At 35.1% G+C, this 24,449-nt stretch overlaps 2 protein-coding genes across 4 annotated transcripts; both read right to left on the reverse strand.

Moving 5' to 3' along the window:
• Window positions 1–754: 754 nt before the first annotated feature.
• LOC143446756 (adenosine receptor A2b-like) lies at window positions 755–7,073 on the reverse strand. 2 transcript variants are annotated; one of them, XM_076946537.1, is made up of 7 exons: window positions 4,302–7,073; window positions 3,708–3,918; window positions 3,414–3,579; window positions 3,093–3,221; window positions 2,584–2,716; window positions 2,236–2,466; window positions 755–1,649 (listed from the first exon to the last, which is right to left on the reverse strand). In XM_076946537.1, exons 2-7 carry the CDS (start codon window positions 3,913–3,915, stop codon window positions 1,110–1,112), a joined length of 1,407 nt encoding a protein of 468 aa, XP_076802652.1. In that variant the 5' UTR covers window positions 3,916–3,918; window positions 4,302–7,073; the 3' UTR covers window positions 755–1,109. The 2 variants fall into 2 exon arrangements, with proteins under 2 accessions (XP_076802652.1, XP_076802651.1); XM_076946536.1 differs by having other exon boundaries at window positions 4,092–7,072.
• Window positions 7,074–12,036: 4,963 nt separating this feature from the next.
• On the reverse strand, window positions 12,037–21,457 carry LOC143445882 (junctional adhesion molecule A-like). 2 transcript variants are annotated; one of them, XM_076945258.1, is made up of 11 exons: window positions 21,303–21,457; window positions 18,487–18,619; window positions 18,032–18,180; window positions 17,524–17,601; window positions 17,240–17,329; window positions 16,987–17,114; window positions 16,799–16,889; window positions 16,331–16,438; window positions 15,509–15,536; window positions 15,180–15,273; window positions 12,037–13,103 (listed from the first exon to the last, which is right to left on the reverse strand). In XM_076945258.1, the coding sequence occupies exons 1-11, from the start codon at window positions 21,346–21,348 to the stop codon at window positions 13,041–13,043; spliced, it is 1,008 nt and encodes a 335-aa protein (XP_076801373.1). In that variant the 5' UTR covers window positions 21,349–21,457; the 3' UTR covers window positions 12,037–13,040. The 2 variants fall into 2 exon arrangements, with proteins under 2 accessions (XP_076801373.1, XP_076801374.1); XM_076945259.1 differs by having other exon boundaries at window positions 12,037–13,838.
• Between the last annotated feature and the right edge of the window lie 2,992 nt (window positions 21,458–24,449).

Below are 24,449 nucleotides of genomic sequence, written 5' to 3' on the forward strand. Positions count from 1 at the left end.
GATGCTGAGGAATGTAACCAAAATGCAAGATCACTATCAAGTCTTGTACGAACTGATGATGAAAGGTAAATACTCTTCCATTTACTGTTATCATTGCTGAAAATTGCTGGCATTCATTCTTGGTTCGTGTGTGTTTATTGTAGATGTTTGAAAATGTGAAATTTTTTAGTCTATGTTAAACCTAATGTCAATGTTTAACACCAGTTTGTATTTAGTGGAGTCGGAGATTGGGATGGTGGGAGGGAAAAGAGGGCTGCAGCTGTGACAATATCCTAAAGACCAAAAGAGCCGCATTAAAGTGTCACATTTCTCACGTTTTGTCTGAGGACGATCGAATCTTGCAGCAGTGGGGAAGAAATACACACTCACCTATAAAGAATTCTTATTTTATCTTCGTTTCATTTTCTAATTTCCTGCGTTCTTGCTTTTGTCAAGTAAAACTTTCAATAAATATCATTTAAAACGTATACGTTGCATTAAGCCGCAAAAGATCGTAGCTATTAGTAATGTTACTGAAAGGGTTTTATGTCAGGTAAAGACTAGGCCCAGAGAAAAATATAAGATAATTTTTCTCAGGCTCTTGCATGGTTATATAAGGCTTATGATCGGTCGCCATACTTGGCCCAAGCATTGCCCATTGTCAAATTTCCTGACCTCTTTCTAACATATATCTCTGGCTGTTGAATGGCGGACGTACCTTGGGCCAACTTTGTTCCTAACATGTGCGGTAGATATCACATAGTAAGGCCAAAGATAAATTTCTGACTGGGTTGTTCACTTACTCATCATCACAGAATCATAACTTACCGACACCGCACAAGCAATGCATAAATAATTAATCAAGCAATAAGCGCAAAATGCAGTAACCTTGCCCCAATGCATACGATTCGATTTGTATTCTGATTTTTAACCCATCCCCGGTCATGCCAATAATTTTATGGCTACTTCATGACTGTTAAGTCTGCTATTGTCTGGCTAACCCACAATTTACCAGCGAGGATAATTGGACACGGTATTTACAATAATATGTGGAAATGCAAAAATCTTGTCATGGAAATTAGGCATGTTTAGTATTAAAGTGAGTTGGGGTTAGGCTATACATAGCAACGTCACATGCTGATTTTGTCTTGGCAGTGACCTAACAATGCAAAGCGATTCCAAAGGTTTTTGATAATTTTTTGGAAGGCAACCCTCATGTCATGCAGGTGATATGCGTATATAAAGGGGTTAAAAGCTGAATTCGCATGAGACAGAATAATGGCAGAATCAGTCAGCCATGTCGGCTGATAGATATCAGGTTGAAATAACGTAACACAGTTCAAGACGTGTAACGGCAACCAGCACGCGGAAAATACACCAACGACAACCAACAAACTGCGAGCAGCACGAAATTCCTTTTTTATGTACTGGGCTTTACGTCTTAAATAACGGCTGTCATAAGGTTCTCCAGATTGTAGATTATCTAACGATGAAGTATTGTACGAAGAAAAAGAAAACTTCCTTCCTATCCAAGAATTGGAAAAATATCCACTTATGCCTATGGCTTGTGACGTCGGGACTTTTGTGGGAAGTGCTTCTTCATGAATGTCAAATGATTGAATTAAATCTTTTCTTTGAGATTGTCCAACGCAATCAGTTGTTTCTTTAGCCTTGTGTAAAAATATTACGTCTTAATATATGTAGCTTAGCTGCAAGTCAATGAAAATCAATGCATCTTGCATTGAAATGAAAAATGTATGAAAATCTTTACCCTTGGAGCGAGGAAAGACTTTGCACGACTTAAACCCGACGATGATTCCTTGTCGCTCGAGCCCCAGTTACCAAGCTAGCTTTGGGCAAGTCCCGCCATTTTTTATTTGTTTATTTTTAATTTTTTATTTAATATTGCCCGAATTTAGATATGTCTACAGGGGCAAGTGTTGTTTATGCCTTGCCCAAGGGCACTACAACGGTATGGCTACATTGGGTATCGAACATGGAACACAAGCCAGAATAGTTGCCAGATGCAAGGCCAGCTCTCGAACCACTTGGCTACCGATCCGACTTAGAAGTATGTTAAGATGACTTAAGTGTCCACTATTTCTGCAATATTTTAAGAAATCAAGTGGTTTACTCCAAAGCAAACCAAGATAACAACATTTTTCGATACGAACAATGTTCCCCTCATACATATTGTTATATAATTAATGCTTATTTACATAACTTGTAGGTCTACCGCTGGAATATGTAATGTACCTCTTCTTCGATATCTATACGTTTCAAAGCTTCGTTGGTTCTTTGGTCTTGCTGGATTTTTAGAGTTTTTGAGCGCAGTGAAACTTTTGTGTTCGATTCAGCAGGCTGACAAAACTTCGTTTCTCTTATTTGCAAAGCTAGTTGCATTGAATTCAATGATTGTCTGAAAGTTCTGGATCTCACGTTGTAATTTACATCGCAGTAAATTTTTCGTAGTTGATTTTTGGCCGTCTACACACAACGTGATTTCAATTGACACCCAATTATAGTAGTGTGTCAAATATATCGCCATATAGTCTACATTGTTAAAACATTGCAATACATGATTTTACAGTAGGTTATTCATACCTTAAAAATGAAATAATACAAAACAAACATCAGCAATAAAGGAAGAAGAACGCAGACAAAAAAATTGACATAGACCATATATTCCATGTTAATTACTTCTTCGAAGGCACACCGTGTTACATCAGTGTCGTTTCTGAAAATAAAACGCTGAAACTTTGGAAACGTTAAAACATCAAATAAATTAAGAAAAGTGAAAAAAACTCAATTTCTCGAAAATCACTGCTGATTTTTATTTTAACGAAGAATAGGCAAGAGACATGTAGAAGTCACCAAAGATTGGAAAGTTTATTTATGAAAACCACATTTCCAGCACGATATCTGGTGTACCAGCTATAAGGACTATGTGGCTGATGACTCATGTTTTTAACATTTGATTTATGATAACCTTCTACGTTCTTTAAATGTAAACAAGTTTGCGCATGTAATGAGCGATGTATTACAAGACGCTGCGCCTAAATATTTAACAGACCAAGCCATTAGTATACCATACTCTTCTTATATTTACCTACATTGTTTGCATTGATTCCGAATGAACAGCATTCCAACCGATTTGCGGGAGAAATCCAGTCAAGCCACCTAGAATCCAGGTGCTGATCATGCAAATCTTCACACGTTGTTTTGTAACCAAGGTGCGGTACCTGCATGTAGGTCACAGATTACTTGTTTGATGTGTATTGTGTATATATAGGTAACATAAATTCCGTCTTGAAAAAGTGAGAATCAAAGAAAGCATGTACATTAACAGCTTATTACTTTTTTAAATCTATACTATATGAACATATAATATACCATTTAACACAAACCAAACGTTTTGCAAAACTATGATTTACCTGAGTGGAAAGTAGATGGCTATGAACCTGTCTAATGCTATAATGAACAAACTATATATAGAAACTTGAGTGAGGAATAGAACAGAGGAAGCAATGATCAAACATAATTCACGATTTACAACGCCATCATCATCTAGATGGTCGCCAGTTGGAGTAATTCGTAATCCTGGAGATATCAATTTTTTAGTCATGCAGGCAATAAGAAGTGAAGTATAATTACAGCTATATACCAGAGTTATTTGGTATTGCTTTGTTGGCATGTGTTCTTGTTCTATAGCTTAGTCTACAACTTACCTATGCGTAGAATTATTGCGCTCGGAATAGCAAAAAGAGCAACACCAATGTCCGCCACAGCTAAGTTTGCAATAAGATAATTGGTCACGGTTTGGAGATTTCTAAATTTGCTAATTGCCACAAGTACCAGCAAATTGCTGACGAACGTCAAAATGGCAATCAAAGCCTCGATCGAAATGTAAGCCAGCATTTCAGCATGAGCATACATTTGCTGTAATAGAGGTATAGATAGCGTTTAACCAATACTAATGTAACACTCTGGCAAAAATATTATCTCCACACACATAAAACTCGCATACTCTCTAAAAATCTGCGGTATTGATTTATCACACTTTATCGATCGTCTGAACACAGGTTTTTACATCAAAACGTCAGTTTACGAACCTGGTAATAATCGACTTCTGCGATGCAATATGTTTTCAAACTGTACAAGAAATCGATTTTGACTAGGAATGACAATACTGGTATTTTGCAAAGTTTTAACCAGCTAATGCAAAGGATAGCAACATGTTATATGGTTATTGATTGACTGCATTTGCATAAATTTCTTCGCATAAAGTCCGCAGTTTACTAATTTCCTGCTTTCAAACTGACCTCCACTTCATATATTGTATTCCACTTCTTTGATGAAATGGAGATGCCTGGAGCACACACATTTCACGACGTTTTCGTAATGATGCTGGTAATCGTTTTTCAATTTTTTATATGAATACTGCTGTTAACAAAATTAACTGTAGCACAACAGTGGTATGTTTAAAACTGTCAACATTAGCCTACATGAGCCTTGTTAGTAAACTGTAAAAATCTTGAACAAGAGTATGACATTTTAACACAAATGTAGTCTACAAGTTTTTCTCAAATTATAAAGCAGATTGAAAGCTGTAGGTCTATGCTAAAACTTTCCTTTGTAGAATCGAACTTTTTGGAAATCTGCAGCCGAACGACAGCAGCCTACACAGCATACAAATAGGCCTATTATCATCTCTACTTCATTTTTTGCATTTTAAAGCATGATATTTTTAGAATCTGATGAGATGAATTTCCTGGACTTCAGAATAGCATGATATTTTTAGACGCTCATAACATAGCCTACACGTCCTGGATTTCCTTCTTTTGTTAGATGGCAAAATTTATATCTGATGTGTCGAGTTGTCTCGATGCACCATATAGGCCTACGACAAGGAATAGACTACTCTTAAATATGAAATGTTTCATAACTAAAAATAGTTTAATTAATTATTGCAGCAATCAATTGACCAATGCGTCAATTTGCAATAAACAGTGATTAATTATATAACTGCAGTTGTAATGCTCTTAGGCAAGGTATTAACGACGCTTGTTTCTGTTTAGTTCCCAATTCGGGCAGTAGCCTACCATATACAAAACAATCAAAAAAAAGAAAAATGTAAACTACTCCGTTACAGCAATGGCGAAACGTTTTTCAAAGTGAGAAGGCCCAATATCTTATTTGGGATTGCATTGAAGGGGACAAATATATTCTGAAAGAGTAAAGGCTTAAAATCTCTTTTTAAAAACACCCTGAAATAAAACTTACTCTCATATTTATAAGTACAGTAGTTGGTAATTTATGACGTACGTCTTCTAACACGGCGGCAAGTGTAATTGTGACGTCATTTGCAATCTATAAATAGTAAGCTAATTTAGGTTCAATTTGTAACCCAAAATTCCGGACACAAGTTTTGCTGTAGGTCTAATACTATTTAACACGTTTGGTTTTTAAAAGTGGAGGGTGTAGGTCTAGGGCAGAGGTGACGAACCTGCGGCCCGCCAAACAATTTTGTGCGGCCCACCAAACGATTTGACAAACGCCCATATACATGCAAGGCATATAGGACTTATAGGAATTAGGGTTGCCATACCGTCCGGAAAATTCCGGAATTTAGGGTTAAATTTTGCGTCCGGGAGACCAGCAGTCTTGAACGAGGCGTCCGGTGAGACCAGCAGTCTTGAACTTTCTTTCACCTGTTTCTAATCTTTGCGCAATGCGATATCAAAAGCTGATAGCACAATTGAGTTGCAGCAGTATGTCTTCAATAGATTGCCGCACTCAATCGATGTATTTTTTGCGGCCGCGGGAGCAGCTAAAAATATGCCAAATGAAGCGGTTGTGCTTGAATGCTAATTATTATGCAAAATGTTAAAAAAATTGTGCGGCCCGCTTGCTCAGCCGTAACTGACAAAGTGGCCCGCGTCATCGAATAGGTTCGTCACCCCTGGTCTAGGGCCTAGACTCTAGGCCCTCCCACTAAAGACGTTCATGTGTGTGGACTGTGGAGCTATAGGCCCGCCTGTTGCGCCAGATATGCACCGTTACCAACAACTTGCGTTGATTTGAGATGGTAACGCAAGTTTAGTCAATAAAACGTTAGCATTGCTAGCCAAGTGTTCCTAAACAAACACCTTGTTTCAGTCTAGTCAGCGACCGAAGTTTTCTATCTCTGATTAATTATATTATCGGTCGCATGTTTCCATCAGTCTATCTTACTTCATGTATAGGTACGGTACCTGAGCGTATTCTTCCTTCTGTTTATTGCTATTCATGCGTTTAAATGCCAATTATTGTCTTTTTATCACAAACCACTTCAATTTCTTAAGTTTGAGTACTATGGGTGGGCAACAATATAAGTCTACAATAACGATACTTTTACTAGCAAACTTGTCTGCATTTTTGAGTAGGCTATAGGACAAGCATAAATCGTTCTTGGGTATAGGCCTACATACGGGTTATTATCGTTATAGTGAAAAACGCTATCAATTATATCTAATCATCATAATTTTTTTGCTTCGTGAAGTAACATGAAACGTATTTTAAATTTGCTGTAAAACCTGTGAAATCGAAGGAAAGTGGATTTTCAAATTTAGAAAAAACATTACTGAATCAATACTTAACCTAAACTGGCACAAAAACATAAAATTCGTATGCTTATGTGCAAACATGTTTTGTAGTGTAACTCACTTAACATAAGTTTACAATTACTTTCTTGTTAGGTTTAATTTCTTAACTTAGCATCGTTTGTTATCATAATTGCCCTGTAGACTGTAGAGGCTACCGATATGTCAAACTTCAACATATAGGCTATAGCAAGCAATAGGAAATGTAACTGCTCACTCTCCAACTTCATTCTAATCTAGCGATGCCCATGAAATATATTTCTATCTCATTTATATTTTCGTAGTAGCCTAAACAAGAGGCTTGAAGCCAATGCACGATACGTTTTACAACATCCTGTATGGTCATTTGTCACTTTCTAGCCTAGCCTATAACCATCCATGGAAATATGAAACAGTTACTTTCATAGGTCTTAATTACGACATATCACTTTGGTTGAACGTTAACCTTAGGGCATCCTGTAAATGACACAGAGATTATATATCAGTCGATATAGCTAATACAGTAAAACGTTTTAATAGTGTCGTCACGACTGGTTAAAGATTATAGTAATCGCCGGCCACTGTTCAGCGGAGACTCACTGAAGCAACATACTGTAAGGAAAATTCAAAAAATAAACCTTATCAAGTTTTAAGGCTGCGAATAAGCACGATAACCTTAAAATCTTATTTGCCCACAATGCGAAATACAGTCGAATCCGCTTAATTCGGACACCGGATAACCCGGACAACCGCTTTATTCGGCCAAAATGCTCGGGAACGGAACAAAAGTAAAAATTGAACGTAAAAAACTCCCGTTAATTCGGACAATTCTCCGCTTAATTCGGACACAGGTTCGCAATTCCTATCGTTACATCGTTAGGTTATGAAACAATAAATAGTACTTGGTTGGTTTTAACACAAGGTGCAGTTGCATAATGAGTGATTATGGTGAAACAATGACCATTGATGCGGTAACAATGGACAGTGAACTCATATAACGCCGTGCAAGTTTCATATTCGCTTTTACTTCGGTAACATTGCGACCATCTTGTAGAACAGAATGGTACAGAAAAGTTTAGAAGAAAAAGTGAAATTGCTCACTAAAGTAAACGAAGAAAAAAATGACGACGCTTCCTTGACAGTTCGGCAGTTAGCTGCGTTGGTGGGGATATCAAAACGTACTTTGCAAGATTGGCAGAAAAATGATGCAAATCTGCGTGAACAACGTGAAGAGACTATGCTTCGTGGACGAGGTTTAAAGACAAATTAAAGAGGAAGCGACTCAGAATGTGCGTTTAATGCGTACTCATTTACTCGTACTCTTGTGCGTTTTATGCGATCAGTGCCAATTATTGCAGTATAGCGCAGGTGCAATTCACTTATTACGCAACACTACAGTATTTTAAATGCGTTGTTTGCCTTTACGCATGACCATGAAACGAACAATTGATTGTCTGCTTAATTCGGACAAAGCCGTTTCTCCGCTTAATTCGGCCAAAACTGAGCGGAACCAAAGTGTCCGAATTAAGCGGAGTCGACTGTATAACAGATATTGGACGTAACACTTTTTCGTGAATTGTTACAAAAACATGGGCTCCTAATGCTATTTATGGAAAGAATTTGTTATAACTTAAACAACATCGACGTTGTTAAAAACTGCTATTTCTCTTTAACTTTATTTTGACATTCACCTTGAATACAGCTTTACATTCTGACATTAAGCAATGAATTTACTTTTCATTTGTCCAAAATATGTGCAGATCAATTAGGTTTGATGCGCACATTTACTCACATCAACAATCAAAGTTAGTCATACTGTTGGGGCAAGTAAGAGAGATAAGGATTGAGCTAGGAATACCCAGAAAGCTGGTAAAATCTGCATTTCTCTAGCCCCAGGAAGAAGTCAGGATCTGGACTATCTATGTTTTGAAGTGAGCCCAAGAAATCATTACGATAATTACTGTATTTGTGTGTAGCAAACACGCGGGAGTGAAATATAGACACAAAAATGAGAAAAAGGACTTTTGAAATAATTTGAAATCCTATACCACAAACTGGTCCAGTCTGAAGGACAAAGTTGTATATTTCAATATTACCAAGGACCCGTAGTAGCCGTGTATCTGCAATAGCAAAAAAGAAAAGTGAAGCATGTTAACTAACACAAGAGAAAAGAAGCTTAAATGTCCACCATTGAATACCGGCAAGAAGTATGTTAATGTTCCAGTTAATATTTAGTAGTATTGGGACGAGACTATTTTGGTCATAAAATCCGAATGGTCACAATAACTGAAACTGCTACAGTTAAACCTCACCAGGATCGATACAGTTAGGCGTAAAACGACAAAAAATGTGAAATTCGTCATTTACTTCGTTAACATTAAGCAATAACATTAAAATGAACGTGATTAGGCTAAGTGAATTGGGAATACAAGTGACACAATAGTACCTTTCAAGTAGCATAATTGACACGAAAAGTTGATAGAAGAAGATGGAAAAAGTGATCATAATATCCGAAGACTAGTCATAATAAACAGAGAGTTTTGTACTGTACAGTATGGTCAAATTCGGGACCACACCAAAATGGTCATAGAAAGGCTATGGTCATATTAAGCTGATTCTACTGTATATCAATTAAATACGGAGAAGTCAATCTAATACAATGCACGTTCAACTGATAAGTTTGGAGTGTTTCTGAATTAGAACCGCAACCTTTCTGAAAGCTTTTTCGAGTCAGAATACAGATTAGACAAGAACCCAACCGAATTTGTACTACAACTCATAAGGTAAGCTTGATATTTCATACAAATTGTACATATAGCAACAAATTAAGACCTATCGATCCTGTTTAAGAGCTTGTTCAATGAAAAAAACATTCCAAAAATGTGTCAATCAAACTCGTATCATTGTTGGACTGCAGTAATTTAAACTTAGTTTCATAAAGCTGAAGTGACTAAAGTTTTTCATGAAAATGTTGAATGCTTTAACAGATTCTACTGTATTTTTTGCTTTATATACTGGGTGAGACCACAGAGAAAGTAGGAAATTGGAGTTGTGCGGTTACAAAATTGAACATCCATGATTGGCTTCAAAGACCTTTACATCGCCGGAAAATTGAATGACTTGCCAGTTAAAAGTCGAAGTGTTGCAAAGTGAGATGCTAGGTGAAAGTTTCTCTCAAAATATCAAATCAGTGGAAGACTTAAAGTAATATCAAAGACGCTGAGTTGGTTTTATTATAACTGATTACCGTTGTGTCTCATGTTTGCCTTTATGTAAAACAGACTAAAAAATACAAGTCTTGCAAAAAAGCATTTCCTCAGATGAGCTATGAGACGTGCGATTTTTAAAATGTAGCGTATTTAATCTGTTTATTTACAGCTTTTCTCTCATACAGCATATTGATGAGTAATGGCACATGTGATATTTGTATCTGTTACCATTCAACCAGTGCGTCACGTAATCGATCCTATTGGTCACATTCACTGCAGTTTTAAAGAAGTATGCAAGTAGTAACTTATAAAATGCAACTTTTTTCGTGCTGAGGAGCTAGTGATTAATCTATTTTACACGGAACAGTAGGAAAAAGAAGTTACAAGGGTAATTTTTCAAAAATTAGAGATAACCAGACTAGCTATTTTGTGAAGTAATGTTATTTTTGAAATCAGCAATCTCAAATTATATCAAAGAAACAAGATTTCTTCGCATGCCCAATTTTTTGTTGACCAGTGTTATAATTATTGTGTGCAGATATAAATAAAACACAAACTGATATTATTTGTTGTAATTTTTCCAGTTTACGAATTAACTTTCAGTTCCATAATTTTTCGAATAGAAGCGGCGGCTACTATTTTTATATTTTTAATTATTTTGCGCCACTTCTAATGGAGGGCGGCTTCTATTTTTTAATCAGATCAACAGACGATCGGACTCTTTTATCGTGCTTTTAATTTTGTTTAGGCCTAATCAGCGGATGCTTACTCTAAGTCTCTAAGAGACCGCTCACAATTGTCGAAAAAAAGTTTTCACACTTCCAATTCGGTACGCAGCGGGCGTTCAACTTTGTCTAGATGACGACTTCCAATAGAGTAATATTTTAGCATCGTTCGTTACCGCTTCTATTTAAAGCCGGCGTTCAATCAAGAAAATACGGTAGGCTTGTAGGCTACAGCGTTTATCGGAAAAACGCGAGGCAATCTTGTTTTACTCAAATAATTGCATAGAAAAAGTTTGCTTTGATACATATGTCAAGTTTCTTTTTTATCCTGCAGAGCTGCAAAATGTTAACAACAAAATGCGATATGAACCGAAGTACACGGCTAAGTGTAATAAATTACAGCGACCTCTAACAGACATAATTCTTCAAACGTCCACGTCACTAGGGTGTAATATAAAGCACATTAAACTAAAATAAGGCATTTTGAGATTGAAATCAATTATAGCGATAATCAATTTTACAGTTGAATGATTCCGACACCTGTTGTTTGGATTGGAACGCTGTACTGTTTGAATACCTAGCCTACGTCTTTGTGAAAGCATACATTACCAAATGGAGCGTTAAGGAATACTCGCCGGGTTTAAGTGTAAGTCGAGCAAAAACATTTCTCCGAGGGTAAAGACAAAATTATCATACCTTACCAAGACGTTGCTTTTATGTCGTACGTTCAACGCCAACAATATTCCTTGGTCATTTAGCCTTCTATACTGAGAAATTTTGAGAGGTATATAACCGGTGCTGATACAAAACAAGTATTATTTGCTCGTAATTCAACATAGAAAGCAAATGTAAAGATTAAGTTCCGCTTTTCATATTATCGTCATTGTTTAAATATGGCGACACGTGACATTAAGCCAACTATATAAAAGCGTTTCTCTTTTGATAAAGGGAGAAATTGTCCAATGACGAATGGTGGAGGCGTTCTATTTTCTTACGTCATACCATAATCACAGGGCACACAATCTGAAGCCATGTCGTTACGCCTGGCTACCGATGACGTATCGTATTCGTGACAACGATCGCCGATTAATGGCGGCGTTTGGACTGTCATTACGTTCAATTACGAACAGATTTAAGTGTGTTGTACGAACAAGATTACGGCAGATACATTCTGGCGTGAAACGAAATCATTTCAGAATAGTCGACTCTTTGCAAATAAACCTACCTGCATTTTTAACTGGCGTTCACTTTGCGCGCGCAGTGTAGAGCAAACAAAGCCTTCTAAATTAACACTCGAACAAACAAGCGCCCTTTCCTGCGCCGACATCCACGTTCTCTCAAAAGGCTACGGTTTTCATTACACCCTTCGGTCGCCTTATCGCTCTTTCAGCTGCTATGGCTTTGTGTACTGACCGAATATCCTGTACAGCTTTTCCGCTGTTGGTCGTCCGTAAAACTGTTCCAACATACTTGTGGAACAGTTGTGTAAAACGCAACCAAAGAAAAATTTCAGTGGGTGTTTATGTACAATTTCAAGGCGTACAAACGAAATACAGTGCAAGTGATACGTATGCGAAATTACGCATTCATCCTAATATTAGAAATAACTGTAAATTAGTCTTCAATCCAGCTTGTTGTGAAATAGATAAGGTAAGGAAATGGTTGTAGTACCAATATGGTTACGACATCAGTAGCAGTTGTACCAGTCATTATCACTCCTTAGTTTTTAGATATGCATAAAATAATATTGAATTGTAATATTTCTACAAAAACATAATATCAAGTATTTACAACGTATAAACGTAAGCAGTCGTCGTAATAGCACTCAAAGAAACGCTAAAAAATTTTAAACTTAAAAAATTATTCAACCGAAAGTTAGCCATCATACAAAACTAAAAACGAACAAAAAAACAACAATATTGCTGCAATAAACGTACTAAAATCACTCCTTGGTACACCAATATCGCGAATTACTGCTATGGAAAAATTAACTAATTTAGTTGGTCTGAAAGAAACTGGACGCAAGGTCATATTTAAAACAAGCTAAAACAACTTAAACGGGCATTAGAAATTGGTCATAATTTGTCAAAAACTGAACCGTTTCTAAGTTATCCAGTTTTCAGTGCATTCATAATTACTGAGTCACCTTAAATGCGCCAGTCAATAGCACCAAATTAAATTTTGAGTTACTCACCAACCAAAGCGACATTGGTAAACTGTACTATAGTATGTTGGAATTAAATGATTATCATAAATAAAGCAAGCCATTCGTGTTGGTCATCATGATAAAAATACCACAAAAGAAACTACTGTTTATATATGAATTAGTAAGCCCAAAAATAAACATTACAGAAGCATGTTCATTAAGCTACAAATCTAACAATGTTTTAACTACTTAATTATTATCAATAGATCAACAAATTTATATTTACAACATTATCACATATCGCAAATGCAAACATTTTACGCCTGATTTTGCAAACAACATTAGTCGAAAGAAGTGAGAGCTATGGCATAACTCTTATAGCCCCTTCGGGCAGGTTTTGCTTTGAGCCAGCTGTGTCAGATGCCTGTGTAGGATAAGATGAATAAATCATTAAAAAACTTGATATATTCATACTGTCTGAAAGGTCCAAGTACTATGGCCTGTTAATACTCCTACAAGCTTTGAGAAAGTAGGATACAATAGCAAAATAAATTTAACTCGCAAAGCAATTCATTAAGCAAAGAAGTGATTACAAATAAATTTGATTAGTTCATGCGGAAGCATTTGACAAAGAAAAACGGCCCAAGGAGCATGCACATGTGGGTACGAATTACAGAAGAACTTCTGCCACTAGCTATCATTAAGTTTTATCCATTTTATATGATGCAAGTTATTCTTGGTGGAGTAAAATTCCAGACAAAAAGGATAGTGATAATAATCTGTGATTAAACAATTAACTAGAGCATTATTCAACATTCATGGGCTAACTATATATTCCCCATAGGAAATAAAACTAGCAACATTTGTAAGTTGATGTGCATAGAAACATATGCGACTCCATGCATGTTAGCCATTGGAATTAGATTTATAAATCCAAATATGAACAACAAAAAAACATCAAAATGAAAAGGCATATACAACATTTTAAATTATATACAATGTAATGTAACAATTATAACGCTTCATAACGTTCAACCAATGTTGATCAGTACGCTGTGTTCGTTTGTTACATGAACTTGAAATACGATTGCTTGAATGCCAGAGCAAGCAATCCCGTGCTTCATTCATTCAATTGTTAAATCATCATGGATGCCTCTTGCTGTTAAGGGCAAAGTTAATAATTAAATTTAGGCCGACAATTATTGATGCAAAAATTTAACCACTACAAAACTAAGGTATAATTCACTATAATAATTGCATTTTGCAGAATTGAATATAATGAAGTAAAATGAACATTGTCAGACTATGATTTCCTGTTTCCACTACTGACTTCCCAAATTGTATGAATATTCAGGAAAGTATGTAACCAATCATTAGGTCACAACAATTCAACTAAGTTGATAATAATTAATGTTTTATCGCCCAGTTTATGTTTACTACACCGAATACAAAATCAATGGCAAAACTTAAAATAGTCAGTAAAAATGAGTTAATTTGTTAAAAGCTCACAAGCCGAGTTGCAAATTATGCAAGTTTATTATTAACCTCCGTAACTGCACTGGTAGCGTGGGCTGGGTTAATTACTGGCAGCCTTTGTAGAAATACTAATTAAGCAACATATGACACCAGCAAACTAAGACATATTAGAAGTTAATAGCAACCTAGATCACCATGTAACAATACTAGTTGTATCACTGCACCATAAACAACATTTTAGGGTCAATAATTGTGAGACATATTTTTAAACCAACCCAAGTCAACCTTGACAAAATTTTAGCATTAAGCAAAGAAGAAGTGAAATTCTTTATGATCAACTGATCTGGTATATTCCTTTTTCTTATTACGCTTTAGCACAAAAGTACAAAAGGTAAAAAACAATTATTTTCATAACCTTGTGAACTTGACTACGTTTTTGTCATTAAATCATAATTCAGCCATGGGACAAATTGCTGTTTTACTGATAAATTTACATTTAGATCATTGAGAATAAAAATATAAACTCCGAAGAGCTAAACTGTTTTTTCTCAAAAGAATGATTTCTGGTTTAAGCCAATTTTGATTCATGTCCCACAATTTATGCCGCAATAAGAAATAATACATACTACAAATAAACAAATATTCCACAACAAAACATTACAGCAATGCAGCTCCCAGTAAAGACAAATTACCCACCATCAAATTTAACTGGTGTATGGCCATTTAACTTTTAACCACTCAATTAAGAATTTAACATAATTACACAGCTATTAGTAACAAAGTGGGCTACATTCCTTTGGTTGAACACACCAAAAATTGCAAGGCAATTTTAAAACTTAACTCCAAATTAGAGAAACATATATTGCTACAAGCACAATCCAACTAAAATGATTACCATGGCTCAACAATCAATATCAAATCAAAGCAATTTCACCACAACTAGCAACTGGCATACAAGTCATTAAAATTTGATGATTACATAAAAAAATATATATATATTCTGCATTAAAAGATCAAAGCTCACCTTTCCCGTGGAACCGTTGTATTCACTTGGTGGCTTGTGTACTGCAGGTCCATTGCCATCCAGCATAATATCATTAGAACCATCATCTTCAATACTATGAGGTTGGATATGCATGTTACTTAAACTCAGTCAAAGTTCAGCATTAACTATCACTAACAGAAACTAGAAATGTCAGGTCTACACCAATTATGAAGTATGACTGTTAAAACACTCTTTGGTGAAAGTTTGCTGCAAAGCTTGTACAATCACATATTTATTAAATGTACCAGGATAAAATAGTTAAAAACTATCAGACATCTAACAAATTATACATCATAATCATAACTCACTCATCCATTTCGTCTTTGTTTGTAATACCTGCAACAACCATAAATATCACACTAAGTACTAGCTAATATTAGTTATATAAATTTACAAATTCTTTTAAGTATATATACTTATATTTTGAAAATTACGAGTATAACCACATCTCATTACAATATTCGACTGGTTAACAAGATAAAAATCTCTCATGAACATTGAAACATAGCTTTGAATCTAAAGCTAAAAAAATGATACCAGAAGTTAAGTCTTTGCCATTAAAACTTTCAAAGAAAATCTTTGCATGTTAGCAAAATATAGTATATACAGTACTGCATTAATGATTTGAGAGTGTTTCTTCATTTGATCAATTTTTTATACTTTATTCCAGCATAATTGAGGTGAGATTTTTGTTGTACTGCTTAGCTTATTATTCAATGAAGCAAACCAAACCATTTGTACAAAGCATTACACAACAAAAAAGTCATATTAAGCAAGAAACAATCTTGTTAAAAGATTTTTTCTTTTGAAACAAAGTTATGTGTGTTGTAACTTTAGTGTCTATTGTTAGATTCAAAGAAAGCACAAGACAATGGTCACTGGCTTGGTAAACCAACTTTAAATTTAATCTTATATGGGAGAAGAAGCCCGATATCAAGCCCTACAATTTGAACATTACACAGTAAACATCTTGTTAAATATTAACTTCAGTATAAAAAGCTGTATTTGTAACCAGTCTATTTTATTTCTGAAGTGACGATAGCATCGCGCCATGTAATATATCATTTACTGTAAAGAATTCCAACTTTACATCTATTTCATGGAAGCACGGTCATTTAATATGTACTAACCGTCACAGTAGCCTTTTCTCCAAGTCCACCAAACAAGCACGCCAATTAGTAAAAGACCAAATATAACGCCAAAGACAATGCCAACTATCATTCCCACATCTTGATCCTCTGCAAGATATAGATGTTAGAATTACCTTACGACACATTTAGTGAAAAACAGCAAGTAGTAATTGTTAACTGGATACTGCGTCTGCATGGTGGTTGATACAAAAACATTTTCACGTATGTTACAACATACTTAATATAATTTACTAGGGTACTCATGCCATAGATGTGCTATGATATATCCTCATAAAATGTGTACTTCCAATGATATAGATATATTTTTCCAACACACGAACCGCTAGCATTTTACTACTGAAGTAGAGCTCAAATTAAATGTTAAATTTTGACAAAAACACTTAAAGATTCACTGATACGCTTATTTCAGTTTCCATTACACAATTATATATTACACAGTTTAAATACTTGTAGTTATGGTGACTGCAGTGCACATTTCTTCCCCAACTTTATTTGTGGATTTGCAAAAATAAACTCCTGCATCTCCAGGCACAACTTTCTGCAAAAGATTATGGTAAGATTATGATCGGAGACATAATGCACTACAAGTACTAAACACTATTGCAAGGATTGGGAACATAATAAGCATTTCTTACGGAAAACATCATGGTGCCTGTATCTTTGTTGTATGAATAGCTTGTATTCTTGTAAATTTCAACATTTTGACCATTTACTGGTAAATCTCGGCCATCTTTAACCCAAGTGTATTGTGGGCTTGGTATACCTGCAAGACAGAGGCAGCATCGTATCTTTTCTGTTTAAAACTGAATTTTCTTCCAGATTCAAAGTTCTAGACTCACTTGCAGAAATGTCTAACATAGATATTATAAATTACAAACATACACCAACCTTCGGAGGAATAACAACGAAATTCTGCATTGAAACCAATGGTAAGAGCGTAATCACTTGTAAACTGACATGAGGGCTTGGAAGGAGGAACTGTAGGGAACATGATAAAGCAAAACATTAAACAAAGAGTTGATTGCAAAAATTGTTAATTTTCTAAAACAAAAAACTGAAGATGAATTAGTCTAGTAAAACATTAGTTCAGGAAATTATTTAATTCAACTGTTTGAGGCTATGTTTGAAGAATTTAAAAATTGAGTCTTTTTTAAAGAAGTTTGTGAACTCACCATTAACAGTAAGATTGTAAGTCCCACTGTCTAAGCTTGGTACGTCATTAACTATGGTCACTGCACAAGAATAGAAACCTGTACAGAAATACTGAATTACTGTAAGCAACGTCCAGTTTTAACGAGTTCCCAGCTTGGCTTGAGCATCAGCAAAATGGATGTCTGCTGAACATCCAGTTTTTGCTGTATACTGTATATACAACTGATCGCTTCACTTAACAATTGAACACACAGTGCGAGCTGAAACAATTTGGTTTGCTACTTTGTACGCAGCTGGAAGATAACACACACTGCCATGTCTTTATTCAAAAAAGTTGTAAACATTCCCTGCTTCATACAGCATGTTCAATGTGTACCAAAGGTTACGGAGCAGAACCAAGTAGGCTATATACTGTATACTATATAATTATACTCTGCATATGACTGAGATTATGATAACAAACTCCCAAAGAGGAAAAAGAGGGTCATAGGAAAACAGTTGAACAGACTGATATACGGATAAGCATACCTGCCAAGTCTTTTGTTGCAGATTTGATTTGTAAACTAGCTGGATTGACAAAAGAATACTGATCTTGTTTGCCCTCAACAACTTTTGCATTAAAAACAATATGTTGTTGTGAAGTGGTGGAAGAATCATGGTCGTACAACCAGTTTATTCTACAAAAATATCAAAATTACCCTTATGAAATGGTTATATTACACAATACACACCTAACACAGAATCGGGAAAACGATATTCTAATACCTGAAGTTATGAGAATGTTACATTTTAAAAATTTCAAAATTATATACCATTATATTTTATCACTCAAAATTTATCATCATAAATTTGCAGCCAATTTGCAAATGGTCATAAACTTTGTTGCATTTCACCAGTTATAAGCCGCCATCAATAAATTATAGGTATTTACTAACTGATCATTCAAGCTCTGTACATATATTTTAAGTGATTTAAGTACTTACTGAGTTTCACCATTGCCTGACGTTGCTTGGTAATTACATTGAAGCGTCTTTGGTTCTCCCTGAGTCACTTCCACTGGAATCTCACCAGTTCGACCACTTTCCAATGTAACACGCACTCCAAAAACTTCCGGCACTGTTTCACAACCATAAACGATCAGTTTAAATTAAACATGATAAAAACTGGTATAAAGAACTTGAGCTACTCAAATTTGTTTAAACCAGTGGTAGTCAATATTTTCGAAAAGTCGCCACTCTCCAGGAGTTTTGCATCAAATTTGACCCTATTACTTTAACTTTGTTTGACTGAATTTTGAAAATATATGCAGTCTGCCAGCGAAGACAAGACAGACAAAACAAACACAAAACCAAGCGCAAATACATTTAACAAACAAATAGTTTTCAGTTTCAAATTCAACCCATAGGTGTAAACTACTGTGAGCCTTGCATCTGGTGTTTGTCTGAAAGTTTTTTAAAGCAGGTTTGCCAGGTTGCAAGCAGTTCAGTTTAAGTCATACGGCATGTCCACCAGGCTTGATTAGGTCAAGACAATTATGGTATAGTGGGCAGCCTGATCTAACTGCAGGCCTGCAAACTTGATCAAATAATTCGAATAAGCTGCATGTTTTGGATGAATAAATTGTTTACTGTTCATACAACTTCCAGAGCTTGGTTGATTATGTACTTCTAGAACGTTAATGAAATAACTCATAAAATTGTTACATAGCTTTGAAATAAAAAGAAAAATATTAACTAAAATTTGACTGCAACAGGTTTTATATACATCACACCTACAAAATTTTGTGCAATATTTTTTAAAAATATGTAGATAAATATGCATAAATTGTACCCCTTCTAACAGTTATCCTGTTTTAACTGATATTTATGTAGCTCACATTGCTCTATATTTCCGTTTTATATTATGCATCAAAGGCATTAACAGCGATCAATAAATGATACTTGCTTGACTGTGCAGTCTAGTCAGTATTAAAAAACAACTTTCTATTGTTGGCCATGCCTAACTGCCAAGTAGTTAACGATTTAATTCAATTCTACGAGGGATAAAAGTTAATCGTTACTATTACTGGGAAGTCGATTACAATTTGAGTTAACAGCTAACTTATTACAAATAAAGCGATTATTTTTATACTCTGGTAGCCTTTCAATCAAATATAATCAATTGATTATATACTATGTCTTTGCAGTCCAAACAATAGAATAACCGTCCGATCACTAAAGGTGTACTGTATCTTGAATTTATTTGAATATAGAGCGATAACTAAAAAAATGCTAATAACTGACAATTGGTTTTTATAAATAACGATTACGACTATCCCAATCCTGATCTAGGACTTGATTGAAACTTTGCCCAACAAATTGATTAAATAATTGAGTTGCAAAACAGTATAACCATGTCATATAGATGTACTTTTAACTTTTACTAATTTCCTTTCTGTAGAAATCGCACCCCAATTGTGATAAATGTTTGACAAAATGACCATGATGTATCAAATTGCCCCGATTGAAGAACACTGGTTTAAACAATTAACATACGATTTAAGAAGTAAACCATTTAACAATAAAAAATTGATGTGGCTCTTTGTCAAAGACAAGCAGTTATGTTAGAAGGATACCAAACTTAGTCTATTTACTAGTCTAAATCCAACCTTTAATTTAACTCTAGTTAACTAATACCAACTTTTCATATATCCTAACTAGAGTTAAATTAAACGTTGGATTTAGACTAATAAGTAGACTAAGTTGGGTTTAGATAACTACATATATATGTAATAATTATCAAGATAGCAGGGAACAACAAAAAGTTTTCCGGTAGGATAAAATCGGCAATCAAAGGCAATGCAAGCTATGACAGTACTTCAAGCATGTACATAAGCACCAAAATTAAGCTTGATGTATCATACACAAGGTCCGCAATCTTAAACGGCTTTTTTGTTAACGCATGTAAGTTGAAAAGATTCTAAATAATTATTAACCAAATTAAATAATACTATCAGCTCATATTACTGTTGTGTAATTTTTCTCCTGTAGGACTAAAAAACAGATTGCATTTGTTTGGACATTGAAGAAGTACCCATGTTTTCAATATGAAACTCGTATTCATTCATATGTAACTGCAGTTGTGTACATGTCCTTTGGGTGTTGCTGTCAGTGAAGAGTTCATTTATTCTTCGAGCGCAAATTATAATAGAGTAATAAAAATGTCCATGAAACTAATAACCAACCAAATAATTTTGTTTCACTGAAATCAATATTTATTGATTGCTTTAAAAGACAATGGTTGCTATACATGTTCAAATTACATGTATGATATGTCTGTTTTGCACCACAATATTCTGTATAACTTGAAACTTAGTACTAATAACTTAAGCCTATATTAATAAAAAAACATTCTATTGATATCGGAAGTTTCCAACAAAATTTAATTTAACTCCTCTCAGTGCTGCCAGTAAATGGTCAACCAACCGCAAGCCTACTCAGTGCGCATGGCAAATGTATGCTGTGCCTTTAAAGCAACACCATTCATTAATACTTATGTACTAGTACCGACATCATTTTCTTAATCTCGTCAAACTTAAGAGACAGCCATTTTCTCACCGTCATTTTAGGAAAAAGAAAACAGTAATTTACACAACAAACAAACAAATTAGCAATTTACTTTCAAAAACCAAACTGTAGCACGATAGTTGCTTCCGTATGGTTACAGCATCACTACCAAAATACCCAGTACTAGCTTATTGTCAAACCCTGCTACGTTAGGTTAAGAAAGTTACAACAGCCATTGTTCAACATTAACTTACCTAATCCAACAATCAAGAACATATAGTAGTAAATGAAATTCATCATGGATCAAAATCCTAACTGTTTTACTCAATGAATATCACTTAATTGCTACAACTGAAAAAAGTGAAAGTATTTAAATATATACAACCTAGTTGCCAGTAATACATACTAATGATACTAATATATGCCAATGCTAATGCCAGCTCATATGTTTCTAGCATGATACATTATGCATAATACATAAAGTCACTCTAAAACACTGCATACCGAACTAATGATTCTGCAAAAACTGACTAAACTCAAGTGACAAAGTGAGACGAAGAATAAACATGCAAGACCTACTGGAAAGTTTGCATAATGCGCCAGAATTGTTGCTTTACCCTCTGTTGTATATTGTAATTTTTACGTTGGTGTGCGCAAATTTTGGCGTTAGCATTTTTGTTGCATTTATCCTGTGCCCTAAAGCAAACTTTCCGGTAGGGCATACATGTATGTATTTTGTTGTATCAGTTGGATTAAGGTTTAAGTTGCGTTGGGTTAAATGCAATGTCAGGTGGCTGTGCACTTCCACACTAGACCCAGATGCAGGCCAGGCTGAAAAGCATGGCACTTTTTGACGAGATCTCAGGGGTACAGGACGAGCAAAATTGAGGTGACTGGGTGCAGGAGTCATAGGACAGATAAAATCGGTGTGAAAAATGGTTCATTTTGCAGTCTGCAATAAATGCTAATCTAAACACCCACACTGCAGAGTATAGCTGTTTTGAGCAAAATCTTGTGTGCACCAAACAACCAAAAATGACAAGTGCGGTGTGCAAAAATGCTCAGATGCAATGGAAGTGCGCAATTAGGTGAGCAATTACACAGTAATGTACACAGTTTAACTTATAAATTATTCAATGCTTTTAGGGTTTTTGGTTAGGTTCATTACATTGTTACTTACTAAATCAATTGAGCGCACAAAAGTTCTGTCCAAGTCATTAAGTGCAAAATAATGCACCTTAAGTGCGGCACTAAAGCTCATGTAAAGCAGTATTGAGTGCGCCAATGCCAAACTCTGCAGTCTGAAAAAGTCTCTGGGTCTTGTTTTCAACGACATTCGAGTGCACCAAACCAAACTTAGTCTTGAAAAATTTCAAGGGTGTAGTTGGCATGTTTACCACTATAGGATCCAGGCAGCATATCCCATGTAGTGAAAAGTGTAGCACCTGCAAGCTTAAGGTTTATCAATGTGAATGCTAAACTTTTTATTTTCCCGATAATTTATCATAGGCTAAATAAACAACTTTGCACGCACAAGTTCTTGTCAAAAACTGCCGTATTTTCCATTCTGCCATTTGGGAGCATATCTAATTTAAAACAAAACTAGGCTAATTTCTGAATTTAACAGATCCAATGAGTTACGAAAGATCAGTAGGTTAATGCCAATTTTTAAAAGGTAACGAACTATAGTAACTATAATACCACCACTGTAGCTGAATAAGCTATTTCGGTATTTCAGTTAAGCTAGCCCTGTAGCCTATGAGTATGACCCACTAGGCGGTAGACCTAGGATAAGTAATAACTTCCACTTTCTGTTTTAATCTGCTTTATAATTACGCTAATTCTTTAGCACGATGCTTTTCGCTAACTATAGGCTAGGGTATAAACGTTACACCACTAAATAGCCGCAAATTGTGACATTACATTTATTTGCTTATTTTTGGTATAGGCCCTATTTGAAGCGACATGAAAGCAAACTTTCCAATAGGGTTGAAGGATTGCCGGATTTATCAAAGAAGTAGGCCCATAACCTAACCTTGTCTGCTTGCTTGGTCCACAAATTACTACTGGGCTTGGTCCACAAATTACAAAAATTGTGCAGTGACTGGAATGGCACAGAGCGCCCTCAACACAAATATTTTTTAAAAAGTAAAGGGCTTTTCAGTCTTCTCTAACTCGGTTGCAAACTGTCTGTGTTTACTTCTTTTGATTTGCCTGTCCTTAAAGGTAGAAGACGCAGAAAAAGACAGTACAGAAAACGATGAGGTAAGAAAATACTAATACAAAAGTAAAGCCAACTTTTCCAGCTCGACCCTTTTAACTTGGGCGTCTAAAATAATTGCAAGTGTTTACAGTGTTTACAGTGTTTACAGTGTTTACAGTGTTTACAGTGTTTACAGTGTTTACAGTGTTTACAGTGTTTACAGTGTTTACAGTGTTTACAGTGTTTACAGTGTTTACAGTGTTTACAGTGTTTACAGTGTTTACAGTGTTTACAGTGTTTACAGTGTTTACAGTGTTTACAGTGTTTACAGTGTTTACAGTGTTTACAGTGTTTACAGTGTTTACAGTGTTTACAGTGTTTACAGTGTTTACAGTGTTTACAGTGTTTACAGTGTTTACAGTGTTTACAGTGTTTACAGTGTTTACAGTGTTTACAGTGTTTACAGTGTTTACAGTGTTTACAGTGTTTACAGTGTTTACAGTGTTTACAGTGTTTACAGTGTTTACAGTGTTTACAGTGTTTACAGTGTTTACAGTGTTTACAGTGTTTACAGTGTTTACAGTGTTTACAGTGTTTACAGTGTTTACAGTGTTTACAGTGTTTACAGTGTTTACAGTGTTTACAGTGTTTACAGTGTTTACAGTGTTTACAGTGTTTACAGTGTTTACATGAAAGAATAGCTTACAGTACTTGTACTAAGTGTTGACATTTTATTTTGCAGAGATTCAAAAAATGCTAATTCTGTTTGTACTTCAGCCAAGAAAGTGACCAATTTTCAAATTTCTGCTCTAGACAATTTACAGCAGGTAGGTCATAAAATAAGAACATGCTACATTAAATACATTTTAGGCGTTTTTGAAAACTTAAAAAAAGCAAATTTTTATGATTTTGTTTATTTTGAACTCGGGGCGGGGAGGGGGGCTGGGGACGATAAACGCCCTACCAGATTTTTGAAAAATGTCGTTTGGAGGATTGTGTTTATATATTTATCTGAAGGTAAGGGTGAAATAGCTTAGGTTGTCTCGGGCGCCTTAAATTCACGCTATCCACAAAAGAAAGGGGGGAGCTTTGGTGGTAAAAACTCTCCTTTTTTTGGCAATTTACATGTAAATGATTTGATTACCTTGTGAATATAATACTTTATATATTAAGCGATTTTGAACAAACTTCCCAACTT

Source organism: Clavelina lepadiformis, chromosome 2 (assembly GCF_947623445.1).
Source record: "Clavelina lepadiformis chromosome 2, kaClaLepa1.1, whole genome shotgun sequence".
NCBI lineage: Eukaryota > Metazoa > Chordata > Ascidiacea > Aplousobranchia > Clavelinidae > Clavelina > Clavelina lepadiformis.

Bases quoted from the DNA above. Each gene is read 5' to 3' on its own strand.
- LOC143446756 (XM_076946537.1), bottom strand. From the start codon at position 3,915: ATGTATGCTCATGCTGAAATGCTGGCTTACATTTCGATCGAGGCTTTG. The intron at 3,580-3,707 runs GTAAGTTGTAGA...TGATATCTCCAG, and splicing joins CGCAATAATTCTACGCATAG to GATTACGAATTACTCCAACT. The intron at 2,717-3,092 runs GTAGGTAAATAT...TTTTATTTTCAG, and splicing joins TCGGAATCAATGCAAACAAT to AAACGACACTGATGTAACAC.
- LOC143445882 (XM_076945258.1), bottom strand. From the start codon at position 21,348: ATGATGAATTTCATTTACTACTATATGTTCTTGATTGTTGGATTAG. The intron at 18,181-18,486 runs GTAAGTACTTAA...ATATTTTTGTAG, and splicing joins TCAGGCAATGGTGAAACTCA to AATAAACTGGTTGTACGACC. The intron at 17,115-17,239 runs GTTGGTGTATGT...TCTGTCTTGCAG, and splicing joins TCGTTGTTATTCCTCCGAAG to GTATACCAAGCCCACAATAC.